At 42.7% G+C, this 14,142-nt stretch overlaps 1 protein-coding gene across 1 annotated transcript in view; it reads left to right on the top strand.

Annotated features, from left to right (window-relative positions):
- Positions 1-6,352: 6,352 nt before the first annotated feature.
- Positions 6,353-14,142, top strand: part of arfrp1 (ADP-ribosylation factor related protein 1) — a 33,977-nt gene continuing 26,187 nt past the window's right edge. The window contains exons 1-3 of the mRNA XM_060836017.1: positions 6,353-6,438; positions 9,648-9,741; positions 10,820-10,907. Of these exons, the coding sequence (XP_060692000.1) occupies positions 9,649-9,741; positions 10,820-10,907 (181 nt within the window). The 5' untranslated portion in view covers positions 6,353-6,438; position 9,648. The remainder of the gene's footprint in view (positions 6,439-9,647; positions 9,742-10,819; positions 10,908-14,142) is intronic.

The following is a 14,142-nucleotide window of genomic DNA, read 5'->3' as shown; positions in this document are numbered from 1 at the left end:
AAAAGTGTTCAAAAATCACACAACACCAGGTTATAGTCCAATAGGTTTATCTGGAAACACTAGCTTTCAAAGCGATGCTCCTTTATCAGGTAGTTGTGGAGCAGGACCATGAGACACAGAATTTATAACAAAAGGTCACATTGCCATGCACCTGGAGAAATAGTTCAGCTTTCAATTAGGAGCAGGAAAAACATCACAATAAACCCCACTCTCTTACATTTCCAAAATTTAGGGTGTAGGTTTGCTCGCTGAGCTGTAGGTTTGATATCCAGACGTTTCATTACCTGGCTAGGTAACATCATCGGTGGCGACCGCCAAGCCTCACTTGGAGGTCGCCACTGATGATGTTACCTAACCAGGTAATGAAACGACTGGATATGAAACCTACAGCTCAGCGAGCTTACCTACACCCTAAACCTCAACCTGAGCTACAAACCTTGCAAAAATTTCCAAAATGTTGCACTTCTACTTTCCGTGGTTTATTTTAGTTTCTATCCAAAATTTTTGGTATTTTTTTTCTAAATTTCTGCCCATCTTCTGTTTTAATTCCATTCCACGTCCTGTCGTCACCCTCTAATTCCACGTATTTCATTAAATAAAGTTTGTTTAAATAGCATCTTTTCTGTTTCAAGACACCCTAAATATTAATCACTGACTACTTTCTTCAAATCCAATATTCAATTCTCCCATTAAAAAAGAAACAGTTCAACCTTCACAGCTTTAGTAAGGTAACATTACTCCAACTCAACTAAAAACAGAAATTCATAATTTAAACATTCAAGATCTTCAGCTCATAAGTATTGGCTTGCTGAAAAAAAACCAGAGGGTTGTAGTTGATGGAACATGTTCATCTTGGTGTTCAGTTACGAGCGGCGTACCGCATGGGTCGGTGTTGGGTCCACTGCTGTTTGTCATTTTTACAAATGACCTGGATGAGAGCTTAGAAGGGTGGGTTAGTAAATTTACGGACAACACTAAGGTTGGTGGAGTTGTGGATAGTGACAAAGGATGTAGTAGGTTGCAGAGAGACATAGATAGGATGCAGAGCTGGGGTGAGAGGTGGCAAATGGAGTTTAATGTGGACAAGTGTGAGGTGATACACTTTGGCCGGAGTAATCGGAATGCAAAGTACTGGGCTAATGGTAAGATTCTTGGGAGTGCAGATGAGCAGAGAGATCTTGGTGTCCATGTACACAGATCCCTGAAAGTTGCCACCCAGATTGACAGGGTTGTTAAGAAGGCATACAGTGTTTTGGCCTTTATTAATAGAGGGATTGAGTTCCGGAACCAGGAGGTTATGCTGCAGCTGTACAAAGCTCTGGCACGGCCACACTTGGAGTATTGTGTATAGTTCTGGTCACCGCATTATAAGAAGGATGTGGATGCTTTGGAAATGGTGCAGAGGAGATTTACTTGGATATTGCATGGTATGGAGGGAAGGTCTTAAGAGGAAAGGCTGAGGGCCTTGAGGCTGTTCTCGTTAGAGAGAAGAAAGTTGAGAGGTGACTTAATAGAGACATACAAGATAATCAGAGGGTTAGATAGGGTGGACGGGGACAGCCTTTTTCCAAGTATGGGGACAGCAAACAAGAGAGGATACAACTTTAAAGTGAGGGGAAATAGGTATAAGACAGATGTCAGAGGTAGTTTCTTTACTCAGAGAGTAGTAAGGGTATGGAATGCCTTGCCTACAACGATAGTAGATTTGCCAAGTTTTTGTGCATTTAAGTTGTCATTGAACAAGCAAATGGACGTACATGGAATAGTGTAGGTGGGATGGATTCAGATTAGTCAGACAGGGCGGCGCAACATCGAGGGCTGAAGAGCCTGTACTGCGCTGTAATGTTCTATGTTCTATGTTCTAAATACAGTCGCATGCATTCAAGGCAACAATGTAGCAAGATACCGCAAACAGCCAGGAGTTGAAAGATGCATGAGCCAAACGAAAAACAGAAAGAAAAATATGGAGCATTCATGGAAGGAACAAATAAGCTGATGATTTGGAAATTAATGTTGCAGCAATACAGACTAATTAATCTGTTTACAAGGGTATATATTTTTATAAAGTGAACAAAAATTGTTTGATCAAAGAATAAATGTTCGGCTGGGGTAACATAAAGGACTTCTGTCCTTTAAATAGATAAGCAAATTAAATAATTCTTTTCACTTTTGCCAGCTTTCTATTTACAAAATTTTTTAAAAATGATCAATTGTCATTGTAAGGTGGGATCTTTCATGTTTTTTATCTGGATTTTAAGTCTAATATCATAACCACATTATCTCTTTTATTTATTTCCTTTATTATTGAAAACTTATCTAAATCAATGTAATACCATTTCTTTCTCAGATGAGATTTTAAACCACACTTGTATCCTCAGGTGGTGTCAATGATCTCTGGTGGTCACTATTCAAAGACACAAAAGTTCTCCTGTTGCCCTGACAAACATTCTAGCCTTGCACAACCACCATAAATTCACTCGTTTGCTGCTCTGGGATCTTAGTGTATACAAGTTGTCTGTTGTATGTGCCTTTCAAATAATTTGAATCTTCAAAAATCAGCAATTGGCTATGAAGCACTTGGAGTGTTCTGAATACATTGTTACAACCGAATCCAGACAGATGAATAAATTCCTCACTTCTCAATCTGGAAGTTTCATTAGTTTGAATTTTAATTTTTTTTTCAATTCAGCATATGATTGAAAGTATATAAAAGCTACATGAAAATTTCAGCCTGATGGATTTCTTGAATCAACAAAATTTACTTGCGTGTATAATAAAACTAATTTAAAAAGTAAAATATACACATGCACATGCTGTAGCATCCAGAACACAAGTTAAAAGGGTAATAGAGGTGAAGTTGTAAAGAAGTTTAAATCCATGAAATGTGTTCCAAGGTTCCTCTGGCAGTCTTGCTGTTCTAATGGTATTACAGCTGCTGTAGGCTGATTGTTCTTCTAAAGCTAGTCTCCTTTCAAATGCATTATTTTCCAGAGTCAGTGCCATGGTACTTTGAAATTTCTTTTTTAAAATTTCCACCTCTGTAATGTATTTGAACTTGTAACAGGGAAATTCCATGCAACTTGAGGGAGATAAATTCAATAGATGTAAAGAATTTATTTTGTTTGGTTTATTATTGCATAAAATATAGAGCACACAATCAGGCCATTCAGCCCAATAAAGGTTTATATTCTAATGGACAACCTCAATGCTCGTTAAAAGCACAACTTTCTAATCATTTTCCTCTCAAATACTCATCTACCCTTTGTTGTAATGCGTTTACAGCATTTGTCTCAAATACCTTTTTTGATTAGTATTTCCATATGCTAACCGCTCTATGGGGTAAGAGTTTTCCTCAATTCTCTGTTAAGGTCTCTCCTACATGTAGAAACAAATCCATATCAGGAGAAAGTGAGGACTGCAGATGCTGGAGATCAGAGCTGAAAATGTGTTGCTGGAAAAGCGCAGCAGGTCAGGCAGCATTCAAGGAGCAGGAGAATCAACGTTTCAGGCATGAGCCCTTCTTCGGGAATGAGGAAAGTGTGCCAAGCAGGCTAAGATAAAAGGTAGGGAGGAGGGACTTGGGGGAGGGGCGTTGGAAATGCGATAGGTGAAAGGAGGTCAAGGTGAGTGTGATAGGCCGGAGTGGGGGTGGGGGCGAAGAGGTCAGGAAGAAGATTGCAGGTTAGGAACGTGGTGCTGAGTTCGAGGGTTGGGACTGAGACAAGGTGGGGGGAGGGGAAATGAGGAAACTAGAGAAATCTGAGTTCATCCCTTGTGGTTGGAGGGTTCCTAGGGGGAAGATGAGGCGCTCTTCCTCCAGCCGTCGTGTTGCTATGGTCTGGCGACGGAGGAGTCCAAGGACCTGCATGTCCTTGGTGGAGTGGGAAGGGGAGTTGAAGTGTTGAGCCACAGGGTGGTTGGGTTGGTTGGTCCGGGTGTCCCAGAGGTGTTCTCTGAAACGTTCCGCAAGTAGGCGGCCTGTCTCCCCAATATAGAGGAGGCCACATCAGGTGCAGTGGATGCACTAAATGATGCGTGTGGAGGTGCAGGTGAATTTGTGGCGGATATGGAAGGATCCCTTCGGGCCTTGGAGGGAAGTAAGGGGGGAGGTGTGGACACAAGTTTTGCATTTCTTGTGGTTGCAGGGGAAGGTGCTGGGACTGGAAGTTGGGTTGGTGGGGGGTGTGGACCTGACGAGGGAGTCGCGGAGGAAGTGTTTTTTTCGGAACGCTGATAGGGGAGGGGAGGGAAATATATCTCTGGTGGTGGGGTCCATTTGGAGGTGGCGGAAATGACGATGGATGATACGATGTATTTGGAGGTTGGTGGGGTGTAGGTGAGGACCAGTGGGGTTCTGTCCTGGTGGCGATTGGAGGGGCGGGGCTCAAGGGCGGAGGAGTGGGAAGTGGAGGAGATGCGGTGGAGAGCATTGTCGACCACGTCTGGGGGGAAATTGCGGTCTTTGAAGGAGGCCATCTGGGTTGTTCGGTATTGGAACTGGTCCTCCTGAGAGCAGATGCGGCGGAGACAAAGGAATTGGGAATATGGGATGGCGTATTTACAGGGGACAGGGTGGGAGGAGATGTAGTCTAGGTAGTTGTGGGAGTTGGTCGGTTTATAGTAAATGTCTGTGTTGATTTGGTCGCCCGAGATAGAAATAGAGAGGTCTAGGAAAGGGAGGGAGGAGTCTGAGACGGTCCAGGTAAATTTGAGGTCGGGTGGAAGGTGTTGGTAAAGTGGATGAACTGTTCAATCTCCTTGTGGGAGCATGAGGCAGCGCCAGTACAGTCATTGATGTAGTGGAGGAAAAGGTGGAGGGTGGTGCCAGTGTAGCTGCGGAAGATATGTTCCACATATTCTACGAAGAGGCAGGCATAGCTGGGGCCCATGCGGGTGCCCACGGCTACTCCTTTGGTTTGGAGGAAGTGGGAGGATTGGAAAGAGAAGTTGTTCAGAGTGAGGACCAGTTCAGTCAGTCGAAGGAGGGTGTCAGTGGAAGGGTACTGGTTGGTACGGCGTGAAAGGAAGAAGCGGAGGGCTTTGAGTCCTTCGTGGTGGGGGATGGAGGTGTACAGGGACTGGACGTCCATGGTGAAGATAAGGCGTTGGGGACCGGGGAAGCAAAATTCATGGAGAAGGTGGAAGGCGTGGGTGGTGTCCTGAACATTGGTGGGGAGTTCTTGGACTAAGGGGGACACGACAGTGTCGAGGTATGCAGAGATGGGTTCGGTGGGGCAGGAGCAGGCTGAGACAATGGGCCAGCCAGGGCAGTCAGGTTTGTGGATTTTGGGCAGGATGTAGAAACGGGCAGTGCTGGGTTGTGGGATTATGAGGTTGGAGGCGGTGGATGGGAGATCCCCTGAGATGATGAGGTTATGGATGGTCTGGGAGATGATGGTTTGATGGTGGGAGGTGGGGTCATGGTCAAGGGGGCAGTAGGAGGAGGTGTCCGCGAACTGATGTTTAGCCTCAGCGGTGTAAATATCGATGCGCCAAATACTACCGCGCCTCCCTTGTCTGCCGGTTTGATAGTGAGGTTGGGGTCGGAACGGAGGGAGTGGAGGGCTGCACATTCCAAGGGTGAGAGGTTGGAGTGGGTGAGAGGGCTGGAGAGGTTGAGGCGGTTAATGTCATGGCAGCAGTTGGCTGTAAAGAGATCGGGGGCAGGTAAGAAGCCAGCACAGGGTGTCCAGGTGGATGGGGTGTGTTGGAGGCAGGAAAAGGGGTCATCAGAGGGTGGCGAGAGTCCTGATTGAAGAATTAGGCGCGGAGACAAAGGCAGCGAAAGAATTGTTCGATGTCTCGCCGCGTGCTGAACTCGTTAATCTGGGAGCATAGGGGAATGAAGGTGAGGCCTCTGCTGAGGATTATATTAAGGTAAAAAATGAGGTCTGCAAATGCTGGAGATCACAGTTGAAAATGTGTTGCTGGTTAAAGCACAGCAGGTTAGGCAGCATCCAAGGAACAGGAAATTCCTTGGATGCTGCCTAACCTGCTGTGCTTTAACCAGCAACACATTTTCAACTGAGGACTATATTAGTCCTACATTGAAATTACATTTTTTAAATGTTGTTTTCATGACACATGCATGTTACAATATTATGTCGTGTATAAAATACCCAGCAGGTTAAGCAATGTCTACACTCAACATAGGAGCTGTGACCTTTCACAATTTAAAATGGCAGAGGGCTTGCTCTGCGCATGTCCGCCTCATCATCGCCAAGCTTCCCCGCCCCGGGGCACAAGGGATTATGGGTATTGTAGTTTTAACTCTCCGCCTTCACTCAGAAGAAAGCGACAGAATAACTACATCATCCAGAAGGCCAAGGGGCGCCAGTACATCCGGTTTCATCAGTGGAAACCCCCGGTTTGTGTCGTTTTCACAATTTGGAGTCTGACATATATCAGAACGATTTAAATGGATACAAAGGTGTAAAGGTAAGAGATCCATTTACCAGGCATTATTGGCAGCGAAAAGGTGGTTCTTAAATTGAGAATCATCACTCTAGGGCATGCAAGAGGGATGTTCAAAAGTTTTATACTTCGTTATAGTCATTAAATCCAGAGTATAACAGATAATTTTATGAGCGTTGGACTATCTTACATTTTTAAACACGAATAATTAAACGTTGTAAGGTGTCCTAATTCTTTCCTCAGGATCGTGTATCTGTAAAAACATATGGTACATTATTTGGAGCTTTGGAATTTTATATCTCCGTAGAGATGTGCAGCGCAGAAACAGACCCTTCGGTCCAACTTGCCGGTGCATTTGCCAGCACTTGGTCTATATCCCTCTAACCTCTTCCCATTCATTATGCACCCAGATGCCTTTTAAATGCTGTAATTGTACCAGGCTCCACCACTTCCTCTGGCAGCTCATTCCATACACGCACCACTCTCTACATGAAAAAGTTGCCCCTTAGGTTCTTTTTAAAATTTTCCCCTCTCACCTTAAACCTATGCCCTCTGTTTTTGGACTTCCCCACCCTAGGGACAAGACCTTGTCTGTCCACCCTAACCAAGCCCCTCATGATTTTTATAAACCTCTATAAGATCACCCCTCAGCCTCCGACATTCCAGGGAAAACAGTCCCAGCCTATTCAGCTTCCACCCTATAGTTCAAACCCTCTAACCCTGGCAACATTCTTGTAAATCTTTTTCTAAACCCCTTCAAGTTTCATAACATTCTTATATGTCGTTATGTTATTTCTCATACATTGATCAAGATTAAATGATGCCTGAGTCTGGGAGATAATTAGATCTCCTGTGATGTTAGCAAAATAATGTAAGTTAACTAAATATATGGCATATGGGTTATGGTATGTCCATTTGGGAGTGATCATATGTTTAAAGTAACCCGTCAACCTCCTACGTTCCAGTGAAAGAAGTCCTAGTCTTTCCAGCCTATTTTTATTACTCAAATTCTCCATTCCTGGCAGCATCCTGACAAATTTTTTCTGAACTCTTGCCAATTTAATAACATCTTTTCACTGCAGGGTGACCAGAACTGCGCATAATACTGCAAAAGAGACCTCCCCAGAAGCCTGAAATACCTTGATATGACGTCCCAACTCATATACTCAAAGCTCTGAGCAATGAAGGCAAGCATGCTAAATGCCTTCTTAACCAAATATCTATGTGTGACTCAAATTTTAATGCATTATGTACTTGAACCCTTCAGTCTTTCTGTTCTGTAACACTGCCCAAGGCTCACTGTTAATTGTATAAGTCCTGTATGAGAAGCGCATCTTTTTATGGGTGGCATGGTGGTGAAGTTGTTAGCACTGCTGTCTCACAGGGACCTGGGTTCGATTCAAGCCTTGTGTGATGGTCTGTGTGGAGTTTTCACATTCTCCCCGTCTCTGTGTGAATTTTCTCCCAGATGTGCAGGATAGGTGGATTGGGTATACTACATTGTCCAAACCGAGGGGCATATTTTTAAAATGAGAAGTGAAAGAGTTTAAAAATCACGAGGGGCACTTTTTTTTTTGTACTGTGTGACTCATCCATAGAATGAACTGCCAGAGAAAGTGGTGATGCAGGTTCAGTGGCAATGTTTAAAAGATGTTTGGATAAGTGCATGAAAAGGAAAAGTTTGGAAGTATATGGCCAAGCAAAGGCAGGTAGGACTAGTTTAGCTTGGGACATGGTCAACATCGACTGATTAGACCAAAGGGACTGTTTCAATGCTGTATGACTCTAAACACATCACTGTCAATTGGTATTATTTCCAGGTCAGGGAAATGTAGGCGAGGTAGATTAAACAAAGGAAATGTGTGTTTGTGTGTGTGTGTGTGTGTGTGTGAGAGAGAGAGAGAGTGTGTGGGAGTGTGTGTGTCTGTAGGCACTTCTATACACACGCACACGCACGCACAGACATATATGCGCACACACACACACACACAGACACTCATACACACACCTACACTCTCACATGCACCCTCTCACAGACTTAGACCAATTTACACTCTCTCTCTCTCTCTCTCTCTCACACACACACACACACACACACACACACACACACACACACACACACACACACACATATATTTGTGGGGTGAATTTGTACTTGCAGAGTTACATTGTACTCTGCATAAATCCCTGTAAGACTGTTAACTCACTTTTTAGATTAGAATCGGTCTAAACATTATGGCACAGACAGGGAACACGGGGGCTAACACCATCAACATCTTAACATCTTTTCTGGCTGACACCAATTGTTACAGTTAATCTGAGAATGTAACTTTTAAAAAAAGTTTTGTGATTTACATATGATCATTCTAACAGATGAGAGACTCAACAAACAATCAAGGTATTTTTCAATGTATAATTTCAGTGACATCACACTGTAAACTTTTGCTATAAATTCTGTGCCTTACAATTGTGTCCTCCACTACCACCTGATGAAGGAGCAGTGCTCCGAAACCTAATGCTTCCAATTAAACCTGTTGGACTATAACCTGGTGTTCTGTGATTTTTAACTTTGTACACCCCAGTCTGACATCAGCATCAACAAATCTTGAGGTGGAGGTAGATGAAAATGTGGTAAACAGTGGGCCTAGAATGAGACCAGAAAAGCCAACAGGTGGGAGAGAGGACAAAAATTAAGCAACATTTTCTGCAAATAGTGGTGTGTGAGTGAGTATTTCAAGTTGCTCTTGTCAATCTTTTTTTGAAAAGTAGGATTCTGTGGTGTAAGAGTGGAACAGAAAGAACATTTACACTTAAGAGTAACAAATTGCACAACAAAAATGAAAAGCATTCACAAGATTTGCATTAGGTGTCAGTTAAATGGATGGACTTGTGAATAAGCTGCAGTTCAGATCTCTGTAGTCAGCAATATCACTCCTGTCTTCCAAATTTACATTGCCCTCCACAGCAAAGTTAGACGACAGGAATAATCTAAATGTAAGGTAATCTTGGATTTATCATGATTGCCTCAGTTTGTTAAAGCTATTGTGTAGTATCAGCAATGGCAGCAGAGGAACCTTTCACAGAAAACACTCATACCACTTCATTTACAAACTGCTGACATCACTGCTGTCAGATTCCAACCTTGTCTATGATCTTCTTGTAATATTGAGGGAATGACATTGACCGATTTATTTCTAATGGAAATATTTTAAAGACCTATTTTGTTTTTACAGGATGTACACACTACTATCTGGTTTGTGGAAGTACATGTTCCAGAAGGATGAGTATTGCATTCTGATCCTGGGATTGGACAATGCAGGCAAAACTGTGAGATGATATTTATAGCATTTAGCTTGCCTTCACATACTATTTGGCTTTGTGATTAGTCAGTATAGCTGTTACATGTGTCTCACTTTTCTAATTTCTTTTTCTCTCTCATGCTGCATGCATTTCCATTATATCATCCATGCACGTGCATCTGGGCCCTCTACCTCCCATTATAACTCCTCCATGAAAGAAGAGCATTGATTTAAATGGCGCATTCTTGCCTTTGGTGAAATGGTGATTTCATCCTCCTCCTTCCATTTCATACCATTGAGTTCTTGATTTTGAGCTATATTGCTTTTTGTAACATTGCAATTTAACCAATATTTGTAAACCGAATTTAAAAAGCAACAAGTCAGTATTTAACCATGTTTACCCTAAACAAAAAGCAATAGCTTAGTGTTATGTGAGTGATGACAGTATCATTTGGCAAAAAGTAGAAACTGTTTTCTTAACAGCAATCACAAGTTTTGTGCAATATTTCAAGTTAATTGAAGTAAATGTAGTGCTTAAAAATTGGATTAGATATTCAAATGAACAAGTGACTTTTAATTAAGAAGAGTGACGTGTATATTGTTTATACATAAGCAGTTAATAAATGCTAAAGATTGATCTAAAAACCCAAAAACACTGCAGATACTGAAAATCCTAAAGAAATTGCTGGAAAAATGCAGCAAGTCTGATAACATTTGTGAAGAGAAAGCAGGTTAACGTTTCAAATCCAGTGACGCTTGTTCAGAACATTCTGAAGCAGGGTCTTAAATCTGCTGACTTTTTTTCCAGCAAATTCGGAGCAAAATGGCACAGTTTGGGAATAGCATTTTTTTTCTAATTTGTATGGACCTTTATATCTGTAATGTGTGTTGACAAAATTAGATCCAAAAGAATGAAATGCTGTCTCCGATTAAAAATGCTCTGCAGATTACTGCTATTTATCAAGTTGTCGACTTCATCAACTATTCATATTACTTAGTTATAAGGAACAAATAATGGAAAAGTAGTGTTCTTGTTCAGTGATATTCAAATTTCATTGCGGCATAATCTTAAATTTACTTTTTTGTTGTTTGACCAACCTTTGTAGACCTTCTTGGAGCAGACAAAAACCAAGTTTAACCGTAACTACAAAGGAATGAACTTATCAAAGATCACTACTACAGTTGGCTTAAACAGTAAGTTTGTAGACTAAGTTTTTTGTGTTTCTTTCCAGAGTGTACGTATTGCTGGTTTTGATCCATTATGACAATATGGTAGAGGTTTGGAGAATATATTGAATTTTGTCTACATAAAACTGAAAATTTGTGCATCAAATATAGGTCTTTCTCCCCCCAAAAGAAAATCAAGTATTGCAGGAGTTAATAAATAAGAATGTTTGAAAGTGTTAATCATAAAATAACAAACCCAGCTTGTACAGCAGTTAATCTTTAACTTTTAACAATGGTCAGTTTAGATGCAAAAATCAAAATATGAAGATATTGCGAGCATCAATCTGGAGATCTTAAGCACTAAATACGGATATCGTCTGAATAATAAATATGTTGAACAGCAAGTAGCCAACATGAGTAAATAGATCTTTTGGAAACTGAAAGGAAAAACCTGGAGTGGAATTCTATAATCACAAGGAAAATGTGCGACACCTACTGTCAAAATCCATGTACTACTGCAGGATGGAATGGTATAACAAACCACACAGCGAATGAAGTTTCACGAGGAGATGGAATTTTGTTTAAGGAAGTAAGAATAGGAGTCTACATGATCATAGAATACCTAGAATCTATTAAGTATACAGCAAACCCAGGAAAGTTGCTCCTTTCTTCCTTATTGCTTACTCTGAGGCACAATTAAGGTAGAGACTCTTAAGCCTATGATTAGAGCAATCTTCAGTAATTTCTCAAACCAGCTGGAATGTTGGTTCATTCAATGTTAGAGCAACCTCCTCTAACCTTCATAAGAGTCTGTAGATTCGGTAAGTTTTTCAGATTTTCTCTTTTTTTTCTTCTTTTCCTTGTTTAGTACTGTGTGGATTTTCAGAGTAGTGAGGTATGGATGTTAGGGCAGTTTCATGTTCCTCCTGCAGAATGTGGCAAGTGAGAGACATGACACATGCCTCTGCTGTCCACACCTGCAGGAAGTGCACCCAACTCCAGCTCCATGAAAACAGAGTTAGGGAACTGGAGCTGGAGCTGGATGAACTGCGGATCCTCCGGGAGGCTGGGGGAAAGTTGAGAAGATGTACAGAGAGGTGGTCACTCCTCAGGGGCAGGATAAGGGAAGTTGGGTTACAGTCAGAGGGCAGAAAGGGAACCGACAGACAGAGCAGGGATCCTCTGTGGCAGTTCCCCTCAGTAATAAGTATACTGTTTTGGATACTGCTGGTGGGGACAGACTACCAGGGGAAAGCCATAGTTGTCAAGTCTTTGGCACTGAGCTGGCACTGTGGTGTTCTGCCTCCCAGGTGCCAAGGTCCAGGACATCGCCGATCAGGTTTACAAGATTCTGAAGGGGGAGGTGAGCAGCCAGAAATCGTGGTATGTATTGGTACCAATGATATAGCCAGGAAAGAGATTGAGGAGCTGAAAAGTGACTACAGAGAGCTAGGTTGGAAGCTGAAGATCAGGACGAGTAGAGTAGTGATCTCAGGTTTGCTACTGGTGCCCTGAGACAGTGAGGTGAGGAACGGTCAATGAGTGCAGCTTAGCTCTTGGTTGTGCGGCTGGTGCAGGAGGGAGGACTTCAGATACTTAGACCATTGGGATGCCTTCTGAGGAAGGTGGGACCTGTACATGAGGGATGGGTTGCACCTGAACTAGAGGGGCACAAATGTCCTGTGTGGGAGATTTCCTTGAGTGGTTTGGGTGGGTTTAAACTAGTTTGGCGGGGAGGTGGGAACCGGAACTACACATCTGAGGGGGAGTAGTTGTAGATGAGGCCGTAATAGATTCACTGCATCTTATCGGGAAAGTTTTTCATTTGATGGAACAAAGGGTTCGGTTAAAGTATGTCTGCTTTAATGCAAGGAGTGTCAGGAATAAGAGTGATGAACTTAGAGCATGGACCAGTACTTAGGGCTATGATGTCGTGGTCATAACGGAGATGTGGGTTTCACGGGGCAGGAATGGTTGCTGGATGTTCCAGGGTTTAGAACGTTTAAAAAGAACAGGGATGGGGGGGAAATAGAGGCGGGGTGTAACATTGATAATCAGAGAGTGCATCACAGCTACAAAAACGAAGGTTGTTGAGGAAAGTTTGTCTACTGAGTCAGAACGGGTGGAAGTTAGGAACAGCAAGGGGGCAGTCACCTTATTGGAGGTCTTCTACAAACCCTCCAGTAGCTGTAGAGAGATTGAAGAACTCAAAGGCTGGCAGATTTTGGAAAAGTGCAGACGTACCAGGGTTATTGTTATAGGTGACTTCAACTTTCCCAATATTGATTGGAACCTCCTCAGTGCAGATGATTTGGATGGGGCCGTTTTTGTCAAGTGTGTTCAGAAGAGTTTCCTTGCTCATTACGTAGACATGCCGACGAGGGGCGAGGCCATTTTGGATTTGGTGCTTGACAATGAACCAGGGCAGGTGTCAGATCTCGTGGTGAGAGAACATTTTAGTGACAGTGACCACAACTGCCTCCCATTTACCACAGCCATTGAGCGGGAAAGGAGCAGTAACCATGGGAAAATATTTAATTGGGGCAAAGGTAATTATGACACTATCAGACAGGATTTGGTAAGTATAGGTTGGGAGCACTGTTCCACGGAAAGGGCACAACAGACATGTGGATACTGTTTGTTTGTGTCAGGAGAATGTGTTGCAAGTGATGCATAAATTTGTTCCTCTGAGACAGGCAAGAAGGAGTAAGATTAAGGAGCCTCGAATGAGGAGAACAGAGGAGTTTCTCTTCAAAAGGAAGAAAGCAGCTTACATGAGGTGGAGGAAGCAAGGGTCTAGCATGGCTTTAGAGGATTACAGTTTACTAGAAAGGAGCTCAGAAATGGACTGAGGAGAGCCAAAAGGGGGCACGAGAAAAAGCTTGGCAGGAAGGATTAGGGAGAACCCAAAGGCATTTTACTCATACATGAGGAAGAAGAGAATGATCAGGGAGAAGGTAGGGCCGATCAGGGATAGCGTAGGGAACTTGTGCGTGAAGTCTGTGCAGATAGGAGAAGGCCTAAATGAATTTTTTGCTTCAGTTTTCACTAAAGAAAGGGACCTTGTTGTGAATGAGAACTTTGAAGAGTGGGGAAACAGGGTTGAACAGATTGAGATTGATGAAGTTGATGTGCAGGAAATTTTGGCAAACATTGAAATTGGTAAGTCCCCAGGGCCAGAACAGATTTTTCATAGGCTCCTCTGGGACGTGAGAAAGGAGGTTGCTAAGCTGCTGGTGAAGATCTTTGCTTCCTCGCTCTC

Source organism: Hemiscyllium ocellatum, chromosome 15 (genome assembly GCF_020745735.1).
Source record: "Hemiscyllium ocellatum isolate sHemOce1 chromosome 15, sHemOce1.pat.X.cur, whole genome shotgun sequence".
In the NCBI taxonomy this organism is placed as follows: Eukaryota; Metazoa; Chordata; class Chondrichthyes; order Orectolobiformes; family Hemiscylliidae; genus Hemiscyllium; species Hemiscyllium ocellatum.
This window is presented reverse-complemented; position numbering and strand designations above follow the sequence as displayed.